General features: G+C 34.7%; 3 protein-coding genes across 4 annotated transcripts; 1 reads left to right on the top strand and 2 right to left on the bottom strand.

The window, feature by feature from the left end:
* Nucleotides 1-793: 793 nt before the first annotated feature.
* LOC25488196 (uncharacterized) lies at nucleotides 794-3,167 on the bottom strand. Of its 2 annotated transcripts, XM_039830448.1 has the most exons (3): nucleotides 3,151-3,167; nucleotides 2,715-2,869; nucleotides 794-2,068 (listed from the first exon to the last, which is right to left on the bottom strand). In XM_039830448.1, exons 2-3 carry the CDS (start codon nucleotides 2,780-2,782, stop codon nucleotides 1,102-1,104), a joined length of 1,035 nt encoding a protein of 344 aa, XP_039686382.1. In that variant the 5' UTR covers nucleotides 2,783-2,869; nucleotides 3,151-3,167; the 3' UTR covers nucleotides 794-1,101. The 2 variants fall into 2 exon arrangements, with proteins under 2 accessions (XP_039686382.1, XP_013463320.2); XM_013607866.3 differs by lacking the exon at nucleotides 3,151-3,167 and having other exon boundaries at nucleotides 2,715-2,932.
* A 2,506-nt stretch (nucleotides 3,168-5,673) lies between these two features.
* LOC112419020 (uncharacterized) lies at nucleotides 5,674-8,680 on the bottom strand. The gene has a single exon (XM_024775716.2). The coding sequence runs from the start codon at nucleotides 8,587-8,589 to the stop codon at nucleotides 7,336-7,338; it is 1,254 nt and encodes a 417-aa protein (XP_024631484.1). The 5' UTR covers nucleotides 8,590-8,680; the 3' UTR covers nucleotides 5,674-7,335.
* A 2,646-nt stretch (nucleotides 8,681-11,326) lies between these two features.
* On the top strand, nucleotides 11,327-12,973 carry LOC25488198 (fasciclin-like arabinogalactan protein 4). The gene has a single exon (XM_024777452.2). The coding sequence runs from the start codon at nucleotides 11,592-11,594 to the stop codon at nucleotides 12,840-12,842; it is 1,251 nt and encodes a 416-aa protein (XP_024633220.1). The 5' UTR covers nucleotides 11,327-11,591; the 3' UTR covers nucleotides 12,843-12,973.
* Nucleotides 12,974-14,955: the final 1,982 nt, after the last annotated feature.

A 14,955-nucleotide genomic window follows, 5' to 3' on the forward strand; every position in this document is an offset into this window, starting at 1 on the left:
AAAATTAAAATGTCTTTCTAATATCAATCTCCTACGTGTAAATTATACATTTATCCTAAACCTAGCCAACATTAGAAGAAAATAGAATCAGAATAACAGAAGCAATATTTGTCTATAATTTAGCCTCAATTATTTTGATCAAATCACCTCAAATATCCAGTTTTGATCTCCCTGAATGGGTAGATACTTACCCATGAATCACGATGTTCATTATAACAAGAGAAATTTAATAGAACAAGTATATCGTCTAGCTTAGCATGGCTATTACAATTTACATCTGAGCAAATGAGAGTAAAATTATTGTACTAACAGCAGATTATGAAAATAATCTAGACTGCTATACTTGGGTAACAAACAAGAGAGCTTGAAGAATGAACGCAGCATGCAACTAAGTTTCAAACTGATAGAGTCTCATAACACTGCTTTGAAGAATTGATACAAACTCTAGCCTATCAAGAGGTTCAATTAAGACTGCTTGCTAAATAGACAAACATATATTACTCCCAGTGCATACTGGAAATGTATCAGTTATCAACTATAATCAGCATTCTTTGAAAGTAATCATAGGTTTAAACCATATCAAGCATAGTTGAAGTGGTCATACCATGTCATGAACCAATTCCTTCCAAAAGCTTAAGCCATGCTGAAGACATGTGAATGGTTCTATATATCTAGCACACCACTAGAGGAAGAAATACTTTCACATTTAGTATATTTGAGAACTTAACTCTGCCTATGTTACATAACAGAACTGGTCTCAAGCGTCGAAGATCAATAACAAATGTAAACACACTTTCATCGAATTTTCGTGACCAATGTAAACGTTTGAAACAATCAAGTGTCTCAAATTATAAATGTTCTACAACCAGCTAAATTTGTCTTTCTGCACTTTCTAGCAGTAACTCATATTTAACATAACACTTGAAATCTGTAACACTTTTCGTATATGGTTATATAATCAACGTCAGTCCACAGTTCACTTCAGCAAAATCAATATCTTCATAGACTATATTGATTTAAACCAACCACTCAAATATTACAGAATGTGCAGCAAAAGAATTGGTTACTAAACTAATGACTCAGCTCTAACAGCTGGAGGAATCAATTTGTCATTTTCCCATGTATTTCCCGGATCAACAAATTAGAATTATCAACAATATGTTTACTTCTATAAACTATATCACGACATAATTCATGTTTAGGGGCTGGTGTTAGTGATCTTAATTGAAAAAGAGGATCTTTTATAACACTGCTACTATACGACTCTCTTGCCGGCTGAACATGCTTCCACCAGAAATCAGAAAGTGCTATTTTCATTACATCCCAATACTCTGGATCACGATATATCCTGAATAGACTGCTACCATTAACAGTCCAAACATAAAAATCCATCCAGTCCCTTCCTAGAATCTCCATTAAACCCTGAGCTTGAGGAATATAGTGAACTGGAATTCGATACCAAGGCAAAGCTTTACTCATGTCTCCATCGAAATACGGACACTTAACCTCCAGTACACCACGAGAAGGCAAATCATATACCATCCTGTCAATTATACCATCCGGTGAAGCAGCAAGCCAACTGTCTTCTGGTTTTGAATCATAGACCTGAAATTCAGAAAACAATACAGTATTTCCAGTTATCAGTTTGTATCTTTCAAGTGCTTCTTCCTCTTTGATATTGCTCCAACATGTGGCAAGGTTTCCAGAAAATGGTTCTATAGCACCAATCTTCTCTAACCATAGCTGAGATCTTCGCTTATGCCAAAACCCAATGGCCGCAGCAAAAGTACTAGCTGTCAGCTTCTGTTTCCTAAGTGTCTGCCAGTTTTTAAACCAGTGTTGGAGGCATGGTGCTTCAAGAACCGAGTGTGTTTCCTCAGATGTGAATTTCAACATGCCACCACCATTACCAAATCTTTTAGAAGGGTTATCAGGAGCATGGCTACTGGCATTGCTGCTAAAAATTCTCTTATTACTCAAACACGCAACAAGAGCGCCCTTATAATAGCTACTTTCGTGCTTGAAATGTTGCACACAAGCAACAGATAATGAAGAACCAATTTTGTCACTGTTAAAAAGAGAAAGTACTTATGAATTAGGCACATGAAGCAACTAATACTAATTAAAAAAATACATAAATAACATTTAAAAGAACAAAACTCTAGATAATCATAGTGATCTCTCTATGATCATTAACCAAGTACATATATTTTTAATTTCATATTAAATTTGCTAGTAAGGAACTAGTTCTCAAATGTTCAATCTTTTTTATGCTCAAAATTACACCAAAGTGTAAAACAATGAGTGAAGTAACAGAAGAATGGTATTTCTAGAGTTGCTGACAATTAAATGATAATGTTAGATAACTCGTTTAAGTGTCTGTTTGGGTTGACTTATTTGAAGTTATCTATTGGCATAAGCACTTGTGAAACTGTTCGATAGAGTTTTTTTTTTTTTTTGAAAGAAGTTCGATAGAGTTTATGAAAACAGCTTATGACATGTCCGTAAGCTCTCGAAAATAACTTACAAAAATTTACATGAAAACAATTTTACTTCACATCATCTTTTGTTATAGAAATAGATTAACCATAAGCACTTATATAATAATATTTAGAGTTGAATGAAAAGAAAAGTTTGTGATATCATTGAAGCATTTCATCGAACACATTACAAACAAAACCGCACATGAATATGAGAATTGAAAGAGATGTTACCAATGGAGTGTTGAGCGGCGCACATTAGCTGAGATGAAGCGTTTCTGAAGTCCAATCATGGTGGCCATGGAGCCATCGATTCTGTCATGCACTCGTCAGACTCCCTTGGTCACAAGTTTGTTTTACTTTCCGACAAAGTAAATCTCGAAAGTGATCTGTATAGGAACACGAAGACACTCTCAAACATGGGTTTTTTCTTTGTTTTTTTTTTTGAAGGAAACATGGGTTTCTTTTAACTTTTGTAAAAAGGTGTATGAATATATATATCATTGTGATTAGAGATGAATTTTTTTTTCTTTTTACATTTCCATTGATTCCAAAAAAAATGCACATATTGTTTATTTCTAGAGTCTAATATCTCATTATTAACAAATAAAATTAATACAAATTTCAGAAAACAAAATTAGAAAATATCTTCTCATTAAACAAACATGACCTTAATTCGTAATTTTTGTCTCCACTTTCATTAGTTTTTGGATACACAAAGGAAGAAGTTGGACAGCACAACTGATTTGAACTTGAAGTTCAAAATTCAAGTCCAGATAAAAGGAAAGTTAACATAACAATTAACATATTAATATTTGTCATTTAAAAATAAGAATCTTATTAACCAGTGCTCTAAAGAAAATGGTTAAAGATTCCATTAATATAAATTTTGTCTTGAAATACAAGTCTTTACCTTTTTCTTAACAATTTTTTTAACAATAATTAAGTCATTTTTTATGTAAACTTACTTATTTTAATACTTTAACCAATGACTCAAGGGCAATGGTTAGCATTCTCCTTAAAAAAAACTTATAGGTAGACATTGCTCATTCAATCACTTAATCTAAAAACTTTAAAATATTTTCATTCTCTAGATATTGTTCAACTCGCTTTTAACTCCCTTTTAAATAAATGTATTCAAATGTAAACGACTTTACTTTCAAATCATTTGATCAAAAATTCTACAGAATCAATTCATTATTTTGATCAATTCAGAACCAAGCGTACACAAAAGAACCTCACAAGCTAATGTTTTTACCATGGTTCAGTGAGGCCTCTTTGTAGTCATTGTTGAAATTCTTTTTCTGGTGGGGGGTTATAAAGTAGGGTTTCACTTCTATTTGAAGCGAACATGCTATCTCTACTTCCTTTATTGTAGTATTTGTTAGCCATGGCAACTAATAGAGATGATTCTCTTCAACATACTAGTGTACATCTGAATGGACAAAAAATTTCTTATTAGAATTATGTATTGAAGAATTTATTAAAAGGCAAAAGAATGCATGCCTATGTTTTTGAACCTTTGATAAGCTCAAAATTGGAAAATATGAAAAGAATTTGGAAACACAAAAATTAAACCCAGATTATTACAAAAAGAATGAGCACTAAAAATTTAAGAACTAACAAGCTAATATCACATTACAAAAAAAAGATCATGAAGTGACCTATTTGGTGGAATGGCATGTCAGTGTTCTCCATATGCAACTTTCATTTTCTCCTCTTAAAAGATTTAATACACAATGTGTAGTGTAGAGAACAAAAGGAAAAGTGGTTAAAAGATGCACTCTAGTACCAATCTAAAGCTGAAAGCTTTAGTCATAAAAATATGTGAACCTGCATATATAATTTGCATATATACAAAGAATCCTTGGGTTAAATTAACAAGGAAGAAGAATTAACACCATGAGAAAAGCATTCCCTGGCCAAATGAAAGATCATATAAACTTTTACATGTGCTAGATGCAAGACCTATGCATCAAAATTGTAATTGAAATTGATGATAAGAAAAATCAAACCAACAGTAGTCCTAGTTAGAGAAACAAGACAACTACACTAACCAGTAACCACTATCCTGTCCTAGACAAAATAAGTGCTTCGAATCAAAGAAGAAACAAGCTCAAATTCCAAAAGAAGAAGATTAACAAGTTACACATTTGGTAGAAGGGATGCCGTTGTTCTCCTTTGTATTTGCAAATTTCATTTTTTTTCTTCTCATATATAGCAATAATAGATAACCAGACTCCTCCTTAAAGACAAACTTGCTCAAGAACAATTTCGTGAAATAAGTAAATGGTTTAGCTAATCTTACAATCTTTTTCCTCAAACTTTCATCAGAAGATATTGCAGAACCAGTGTCCTTGGAATGATCCTTTTCTGCAAACTTAAACCAAAAATATGCGGCCTTTTAGCAAGTGCCAAGGAGTTCCAACCCAATAGATTGACCCAAAAACTCATCACCAAATTAATCTTTTGAACTGAAGCCAACATCAAACTAGACTGCAACCTAAATGCTTGAAAAATAGCTTCATCAGACCAACCCCGTTTCTCAAAGACATCAACTTCTCATCCCAACGTGTTTTACTCCTACATTTCTTGGCTATCAAGGAAGCCCCGAAAGTAGTCATTGAAGGATCAAAACCTAAACCGTTAACCTCCATGACTTAATCAAACCAGTTTGACCAAATATAGATGACCTTTTTTGAAGCAATCTATCAATGGTAGAATCGCAAACTCCAAAATCAGTCCTAAAATTGATAATAGCAAAAAGGCTTAAATACTTTTTTGGTCCCTTAAGTATTTGATTGGTATCGCTTTGATCCCTTAACTAAAAAAAAGATTGTTTGAGTACTTTCAGTTTTTTTTAGTATCGTTTTGGTCCCTTCTGTTAGGTTTCCGTTAGGGTTTAAAAAAAAAAGTTAACTCCTGGACACGTGTCATATTTTTTAAAAAATAATCCCAAAGCCAATGACAAAGTGACATGTGTCACCTTCAAAATATATATTAAAAAAAATTGTAAATAAAAAATATTATTATTAACTTTTTTATATATTAATTTTTTTTTGGTAAAAAAAATCTCAGAGCCAATGACAAGGTGACACGTGTCCATACTTAATGCTTTTTATTAAACCTAACGGAAATCTAACAGAAGGGACCAAAACGATACTAAAAAAAACTTAAAAGTACTCAAACAATCTTTTTTTTAGTTAAAGGACCAAAGTGATACCAATTAAATACTTAAGGGACCAAAAAAGCATTTAAGCCTAGCAAAAACAAGGTGTGACATGGATTAAAAAGATAGTGTGTGAAGAACCAAAGGAAAAGTAGCTAGGCAAACTACTTAATAATCTCAAGCTTACAGTTTAAATCAGACCTACCTACATAGTTTGTTTACACAAGGAGAACTAACAGAAAACATTGCCTGACCAAATAAATGCTAGACCATTTAATCTTTTCTATATCTATTAGATATAAGGCATAACTTCATAAGATAAATCATAAGATATTTCTATGACCAACTTTGTCACTCTGGTCCAAGTTAGCAAAAAAACAAGTCAGCTGGACTTTCCTCTTTTTTTTTTTTTTTTTTTTTTTGAATTGGCAAATATTATTGAAACCGAAACTCTAGCAAGACGCTTAGAGGCGGTGAAAAAAACAAAGATGCCGCATATAAGCGTAACATCCACCAAAACACCGCGAAAACACCAAATACAATAACAGCAAAACCCCACCAAAAGCAAAGATATGACATTGAAATCTAGCTAAATACACCGGAATTCAATCCCATAATTCCCCCAAAAGCCAACACATAACAGCAAAGGGGAATATAACAAAACCCAAACACTGCCACACCCGTGAGGAAACAAAAACGCAGCAGGCAGTGCTGCTACCTGCACAAAACAGCAGCCAAAATGCAGCCGAAAAACAACAGTAACAGATACACAGGTGAGCAGAAAACACGCAACAGCACCAGAAAATAACACACCACAGACCAGTCCCTGCCCTCCCCCTTTACCTCCGCAAACACGCCTCTGGACACCACTTCCACTCACACCGAAGTATCCCTCGTTCCCATCATCCACCGCCAAGATTAAACCTGAATCTCTTCAACCAACTCCTCCACCCCTTTAACAACATCATTGAACATACGGTCATTACGTGTTTTCCAAATAACCCAAACGGCGGCTTGCCAAATCATTCTCCAACCCCTCCGGATCTTCTTATGGTACCCTCCCGCACTCCAACACTCCCAATGAATAAACAAATTCGGAGGAATCAAGAAAAACTGGTTAGTCCACCTCATCAAAGACAACCATATATCATAGGCGAAAACACAATGAAGGAAAAGGTGAGTGGAAGATTCCCTTCCCGTCGTACACCGAATGCAATTTGATCCATCCTCCGGCGGTAAGCAATTTCTAATCTCCAAATTTGCTCTAGTAGGAATACGGTCAAGTAGGAGCTTCCAAGTAAAAGCCATCACTTTTGAAGGTGCTGACTTCCAAATAAGCTTACAAGTACTCATTTTCTCCACCGGACACCTATACTCCCCCAACATAGCTCCTTCCAACTTGAAATACATCAACTTAACCGAGAACCTACCATCGTCCTCCAATCTCCATCTCCATCTATCCTCCTCATGAGACCGAACAAAACCATCCAAATCTTCCAATAAATTGCTAAGTAAGTTTTCCTCCCACACAAAAAATCTACGCCTCCAAATAAAACCCCAACTCCCACCCTCTAGCAACTCTACCACCAAAGCTTCTTAAATTTTGGCCTAGAAAGAATAAACACTTAAATTTTAAGAACTAACAAGCTAAGGCTACATTACAAAAGAAGATTATGAATTCACATATTAAGTGAATGGCATGCCATTGTTCTCCTTTGTGTATGCAAGTTTCATTTTTTCCTCATATAGCTTTAATAGATAATCAGACTCCTCCATAAATCTGAAAACAAACTTGCTCAAGAACATATTCTCAGAATAAGCAAATGGTGTAACTAAGCTCGCATTCTTTTTTCGCAAACCTTTCATCAAAAGAAATTGCATAACTGAGGCCCTTGGGATGATCCTTTTCTCCAAACTATAAGAAAACATATGTGGCCGCTTGGTAAGTGCCAAGGAATTCCAACCCAATCGATTGACCCAAAAACTCATTAACAAATCAATCTTATAAATTGAAACAAACATTAAAATAGGTTGAATCCTAAATACTCGAATAACATCTTCATCAGACCAACCCCATTTCTTAAAGGCATCAACTTTCTCATCCCAAAGTTTTTTACTCAAACCTTTCTTTGCTGCTAAAGCAATTCCAAAACTATTCTTTGAAGGATCAAACCCTAAACACTTAACTTCCTCCAATGACTTAATCAAATCCTTTGAACCAAATACAGATGGCCATGACTGAAGCATACTAGCAATGACATTATCAGAAACTCCAAAATCAGTCATCAAATTGATATTAGCCACAATAATGCGATAGGGATTTATAGTAAATGCAGTGGAACATCGAATTAAGCAGAGAATGGTATCCTTGCTGGATTTCAAGAACCTACTTAATAATTCAAAAAGAGGGATTATTCGTTTGTCTAAGCTATATTGTAAAATTTGAGGGTTTGAAGTTAACAATGAAATAATATGAGAGGAAGAAGCACCTTTGGATAGAAAATATTCAAACTTAATTTCATGAGTCTTCAAGCTGAATTGCAAGAACTTAGGGTTACCTACAACCATACGAACAATGTCAGAGGAAGAAGCACCTTTGGAGATTAAAAACTGAAACTTTGGGAGGATCGTTAAGTGGGTATTGCAGGAAAGAAGCCATGGTTCGATTTTGACGATTCTGCGTATGTCTAAGTCATTGAAACCATGATTTTTGAAGAAGTTGAGAACTGAATCTGGTTTTTGTGAGGTTTTGAAATAAAGCTCTTTGGAAGCTTTGAGTGCGAATTCATGAGAGAATCCGAATTTGTCGATGAGGTAGGATACGGTGAATGGGTTTGAAGTGGTGGTGAGGAATTTGAGTGAAAATAGGAAGGGTGCGTTGTAGAGTGTTGTTGTTGTTGATATGCGAAATGCATTGTTGCAGAGAAAAGCTTTCGACATTGAATCTTGTAGAGGTTAGAAGCAAATGTAAGGTTTTGTTGTGGAAAGAGGAAGAAGATGATTCTATTCAACTGCGTTGTGGTCGCTCGCCGTGGGAGCGTAATTAATTAAAGTTAGCACCTCTGAACCATCCGATCAAGATCACGGTTCAGATGATAAGATTTTTTTTGTTTTTTGTTTGATATTTTTAAGGTTGAAATCTGAACCATTCAATCTTGATCAAACGGCTTCAATGCAAAACCTAATTTAGATGAGATAAATGAAAGTCATTTTAAGTCCTTAAAAAAACAAGAAAGTACACTATGTCCTTACTTTCTTTAAGCTTTGTTAGATTGATGATGTTTATGATTTATGATAAAGTTATGACATGAATACGAGATCTGGCTAATCCAATTTCAAATATATTTTTTTGTCCTGGTCAAATACCATTGTATTCGACTATTTGTGTCAATGCTCCAACAAAGTTGGAGAATATTAATCTCTTTTTGTTCATTATGAATGACCCGCTTCACCTACTCCCTCCTCGTCTCCACTAGCGCTCTTGTTCAGAGCAAGAGATGGCAAAAAAGCACCACCAAAACAAAGGAATGATTATTTAATTAGTTGGTATCATAGAAAAGTAAAGAAAACCATGATAAAAAAAATGAATGTCTATATATAAAATGACATACATATGTTTAATTAGGGCTTTTTTTCTCATACAAAAACTACTACATAACTATATTGTTTTATTTTTTTCTCTTCTTTTCACTTTTGTTTCTTTCCTCCATATTTCCTTCATCAACCAAACAAAGTTTAAAGAATGTTTGGACTAGGTTGTCTCTCTATCTTTTTCACAGGCAAAAGGAGATTTTTATTTCCTCAAAGACTAAAACAGGTTCTGCGATTTTTCTTTGGGACTAAAATTGGTCTTCATCCAAAATGTTATTTGAACATAGATTTTAACAACAATCCCGCTTATTGGGTACTTGTATAAATTGCTAATCAAGGTCGTGGAAGGTAGGTTGGTATCCATTACGGATAAGATCATCTTAGCTAACAAAACAAGTTTTATGTAAGATTGGTAATTGGTGGATGGGATGGTGACGGTGAATGAGATAATTGACTTGATGAAGAAATTTAGGAAGGACCGCCTCATACATAAGATGAATTTTAATAAGGCATGTGTCTCGATTAGTTTGAGTTTCTTCGATTATATAATGGAGAGATTTGGTTTTTGTGTTAATTGGAGGTCTTGGATCGGTGCTTGTGTGATTGGTGGGAACCTCTCTATTTTAGTTAATAGTGTCTGACTCAAGAGATCAACATCCAATAGAGACTCAAACAAAAACTCTCTCTCTCTCTCTTCTCTCTCTAGGACCCAACCATAATATTGAACTTATAAACAACTTGAGAATAATAAATAATTTTAATCATATAAAATTGTATAATTTATTGAGAAACAAATGTAAATTATTCATTAATCTTTCTTTTAAAATTTAAATTATTTTAAAATAAAATAAGAGTCGTGCTAATTTGTGGCATAATATAAGAAACTAAAAAAAATAAGCACTCAATCAATGCACAAGTTAAAAAGATAAGTTTAAAGTTTTAAAAACTAAGAATACACACATTGCCCATATAATAAACATGTTAGCATAACCAATATAAATAAATAATAAATATATTAAAATCATATCAGTCTTCAGAGCATCTCTAATGAAACTCATATTAATAGTCTTCACTCCAAATTTTATTGTTAATGTCTAACAAACACTCGTTCAATCCAACCTCACAACTCTTACAAAAATTATTAAACAAGTCACCAATAACTTTATATTAATTCTTTTTGAAATATATTAAAAGAATATGCAATGATATCCATGTTTATGCAAGAGAGGGAGAGAGACGATGCTTGCAGAAGCATTGCATTTAAATTACAATCCATCTTACTTTTTCCCCAACAAGAGTAGTTAATAAGTTTTACATGCTATTTAAACAAAATATCTTCAATTGAAGATGCTCTTAGGCATATGTGACTAGTGTATGGAAATTGATTCTCCCATCTCTAATGTTTTATTTATTTGACTGATATCTATCACTCTACTCAAATATCACAAATATGTGCATTTTATAAGAAACTAAGCGATCAAACTCATAATTAATAAAGTTTTTTTTTTTCTTTTGTATCGATTTCCGATCCATTAGAGGTGGGTGACTAATCTGACTCATGTGTAGAGGCATGCACGAACACATAATTAATAATTTTTTTTTGGCTTTCGCACCGATTTCGATCCACTAAAGATGGACGACTAATCCGACTCATGAGTAGAGAGGCATACGCACTGGCCAAAAGTTGTTCCCCCTGAAAATCGAATCTGGTATTCCCCGGATACATCCTTGAAAGGAGTTCCTTGCCACTGGAGCCCAAACAACTTGGTTAATTAATAAAGTTTATTTTAAAATGAAACAATGTTAAAGGAAAATTTGAATTTAAATCCTAATATTGGTAAGGCCTACCTTTAAATTAAACTCTAATTTCATTTATTTCTATACAATAATAAACCCTCTCACCCTTTTATTTATGATATCTTCCATCCTTTAATTTTTCAATGATCTAAAAGTGAGTTCACTTGAGTATAATAATATGAGTCCACTATGTAGAGAATGGATTCCTACTAAACTCATTATTATTCTATTCTATTCTATCTAATATCTATTCCCATCCCAGCAAGGCACAAAACAAAACAATATAAAGATAAAAAAAAGAGCTACTATAAAAATAAAAAAACAGTCTACATCATGATTGCATCACCATGGTGCTCTTCTCATCATTCAGACATTCACAGATCACACCCAGCTCACTCTTTCTTTCTCTTCCACTCACTTCACTTCACACTCATCAACTCAACTTCACAACACTACACACCATAACTCATTCATTTTTCGTTACACCAAATCTAAACCCAAACCCAGATCCACCATCATCATAGATAAACACTAACATAACAATATCTATAACAATGACTTTATTTCCCCAAATTACCCTCACATTTATGCTATATTTCCTAATCCTATCCCCAACACCATCTTTCTCTTTCAACCTCACCTCCCTCCTTTCAACCTTCCCTGAATTATCAACATTCACCTCCCTACTTTCTTCCACACCCCCTCTCACCGCTGATCTTTCCCACCGCACTTCACTCTCTCTCCTCGCCGTCCCCAACACCTATCTCACCACCGACCCTCACCTCCATAACCTCTCCCCCTCCGCCCTCGCCGACATCCTCCGCTACCACATCCTCCTCCAATTCCTCTCCTGGTCCGACCTCCAACACCTCCCTCCCTCCGGTAAACTCGTCACCACTCTCTTCCAAACCACCGGCCGCGCCACCAACAACTTCGGCTCCGTTAATATCACCCACTCCCCGAACACTAACACTGTTACAATCCATTCCCCAGCACCTTACTCATCCTCAAACGCCACCGTGCTTTCACAGCTCAAAATGTTACCCTACAATCTCACTATCTTCACCGTTGATTCTCTCTTAATCCCTTATGGTTTCGATCTCATGGCATCGGAAACTCGTCCTAGCATTCTTCTCAACATCACCAAAACCCTAATCGACGCTCACAATTTCAACGTCGCTGCTTCAATGCTCTCTGCTTCCGGCGTCGTGAACGAATTCGAAGCCGGTGAAGGTGGTTCCGGAATTACCTTATTTATCCCCGTCGACGATGCTTTCGCCGATCTACCTCCTTCCGTTTCGCTTCAATCGCTTCCCGCCGATCAAAAAGCAGTGGTTCTCAAAGCGCATGTTCTTCGTGCTTATTATCCTCTCGGTTCGCTTCAATCCACCGCGAATCCGTTGCAACCGACGCTTGCGACGGAAGCTATGGGTGCCGGAAGTTTCACTTTGAATATTTCAACTTTTAACGGCTCTGTTGCGATTAACACTGGCATTGTTCAGGCGATAATTACTCAGACAGTGTTTGATCAGAATCCTATTGCGATTTTTGGTGTTTCGAAGGTTTTGTTGCCTAGAGAGATTTTTGGGAAGAATCCAATTGTCTCTGCGAAATCACCACCGGAGAGTAGTGCTCCTCCTCCTTATGAGGATGCTTCTTCGCCCACAGGTTTTGATGTACAGCCGTCGCATCTTTCTTCACCGCCGGGGTTTGGTGAAGATGTTAGCTCAGATGTTGCAAGTGTTTATGGTTCTGAGTTATTTGTTTTTCTACTTTGTTGTATAAATTTGTATTTAATATTATAAATAGTAATTGTGTTATTATTTTTTTTTTGTGGAGTTTTGTTTTGATATTCTCCACCTTTTGTACACGTTAATTGCATTATTATTGTTATTATTAATATTAGGTTGCAAATGCAGCCTCTTTTTTTATTGCCTCTCATGTTCTTCTTTACACCATTTTATAGAATAATCATTATAGTTGCATCATTGATCCATAATTGTTTGTATTATTATTGAGTTTAGTTGATGCAGTTTCTCTGTTTTTTGGTCTTGTGTTGTAGCACTAGGACCTTTGTATTATGATTAGAGTTAATTGAATGTGCCATTGTCTTGTATTAGACATAATTAATAATTTCCTTTTTCATAGGATTGTAAGATTTGGTTGACTGTTGAAATGAACCCTGTGTTGTTATCAAAACCATTTTACTTAATTTATACTTGCCAGGTGTTGCACAAGTGATTTTATGCTGACAGGGTGCGGCTTTAAGAGTAGCCGATTGCATTTGGCGGAGGAGTTTGCGCGGCTTGCTCGATTTGCTTAGATGATCATCAGGTACTAGTAGTTCCTTTATTATTGATCTTACAATTCTGGATTTTATAAGTATTGATCACAGAGAAATGTTTGAAAACAAATCTACTATATTGCATGCACTCCTCTTAAGAAAGGGTTTACAACTTTTCTCAGTAGAATTGTGATTATCATGTATTGTGCTTGTTTTCTTTTCACATCCTATGTGAATGGCTCTTCTTTGAACAACTTAATCATGGAAAGCTATCTGCTTTAAAACACCAATCTGCAATGATTCTGATTTCATATACATTGGTCTACAACCTGTATATTAGATCATTAAATAGAACTAACATGTTATGACGTTGGAAATTTGGAAACTAACAAGTTTGTATCATGCTTCCAGTTTATATGTTGTGAAACATATTTATTACTTTTTCTATATGTTGTTAAACAAATTTACTATATGCTTTCATTATTTGCTATTTTAGAGTACCGAGGATTGTAAACTCATGTGACTACTAGTATTATAGATTGAGAAATTTAATGCTTAGAGGTTCAAGTTTGTCACATGTAAAGGTAGGAGTTAGATAAAATTCATGTAAAGCAAGCAGAATTTTAAAGATTCTTATTGAGCATGATGTCGCCCTTATCTTTATTTAAATATGGAAAAACACGTGGAGATGATATTATGCTAGTTACTTGAGATTGTGAGATCTGGTTTTGAAAGGAGCAAATGAGTATCTTGGTCGGTCTTTTGGGAGTTTGATTAGTTGGAAGGAGGTCTTTTTGCCATCTATCTATTTCATGCTCTTGTACTGTTGTCATAAAACTTGAATTTAGGTGTCTTTGGACTCATGCTGAAGTTGGATGTCCTACCTCTTTCCCCTTATAGGATTAGCTTGTGACTTATGGAAGCTTTTCAAGTGAAATAAGTATTTGGTTTTTAACTTAGATAAACATCCTAATCTAAGTTTATTGGTGTTTATGGAGAAAAGTTGGGTGATAGAAATTCTTGAGATATTGAGTGAAAAGTTATTATGGAAAATACTTGGTCATTGGTAGATCATTTAACTTTCCTTATTCTACTAGTGGTTGTTAAAAAAGATTATTCAAACTGATTTAGACAGTTGGGATTACCCTATGTGCAACATGCAAGCTTCTGTGAATCTCTTGGACTATTTTTCTTTGGAGTATTTATGTTGGCAGTATTATTGGGTGGATCATTTAATTGTATGTAGGTTGGCTTCCACCAATTACATAATTTAGGAGAGAGATAGAAGGGTAAGATGGAAAGGCTTAAAATGAAAGATTTTTCAATTATGTCTCTCAATAACTGAATGATTTGATGTCAGCGTTGAAAAACCCAGTCACAACTATTGCCTCTAGTCACTTTTTCTCCCTTAAAAAGTAAGTTTTGCTTTTTTGTTTTGTTTTTTGTTTCTGCTACTGGTAAGCAAGTAATATTGATGTTCTGTTACTGTTAGCATCTTTCTATAACTGTGTGTCAGTTGTGTTGAGCATTTTTCAACTGATAAAGATGTTCTACTTTTCTGGACTTCACTTTCTGCTCTAGGCTTTATCACCTCACGCGATACGTGTTTCTGTTTTATCTTGTAATTGTTTGGT

This window comes from Medicago truncatula, chromosome 2 (assembly GCF_003473485.1).
Source record: "Medicago truncatula cultivar Jemalong A17 chromosome 2, MtrunA17r5.0-ANR, whole genome shotgun sequence".
Classification (NCBI taxonomy): domain Eukaryota; kingdom Viridiplantae; phylum Streptophyta; class Magnoliopsida; order Fabales; family Fabaceae; genus Medicago; species Medicago truncatula.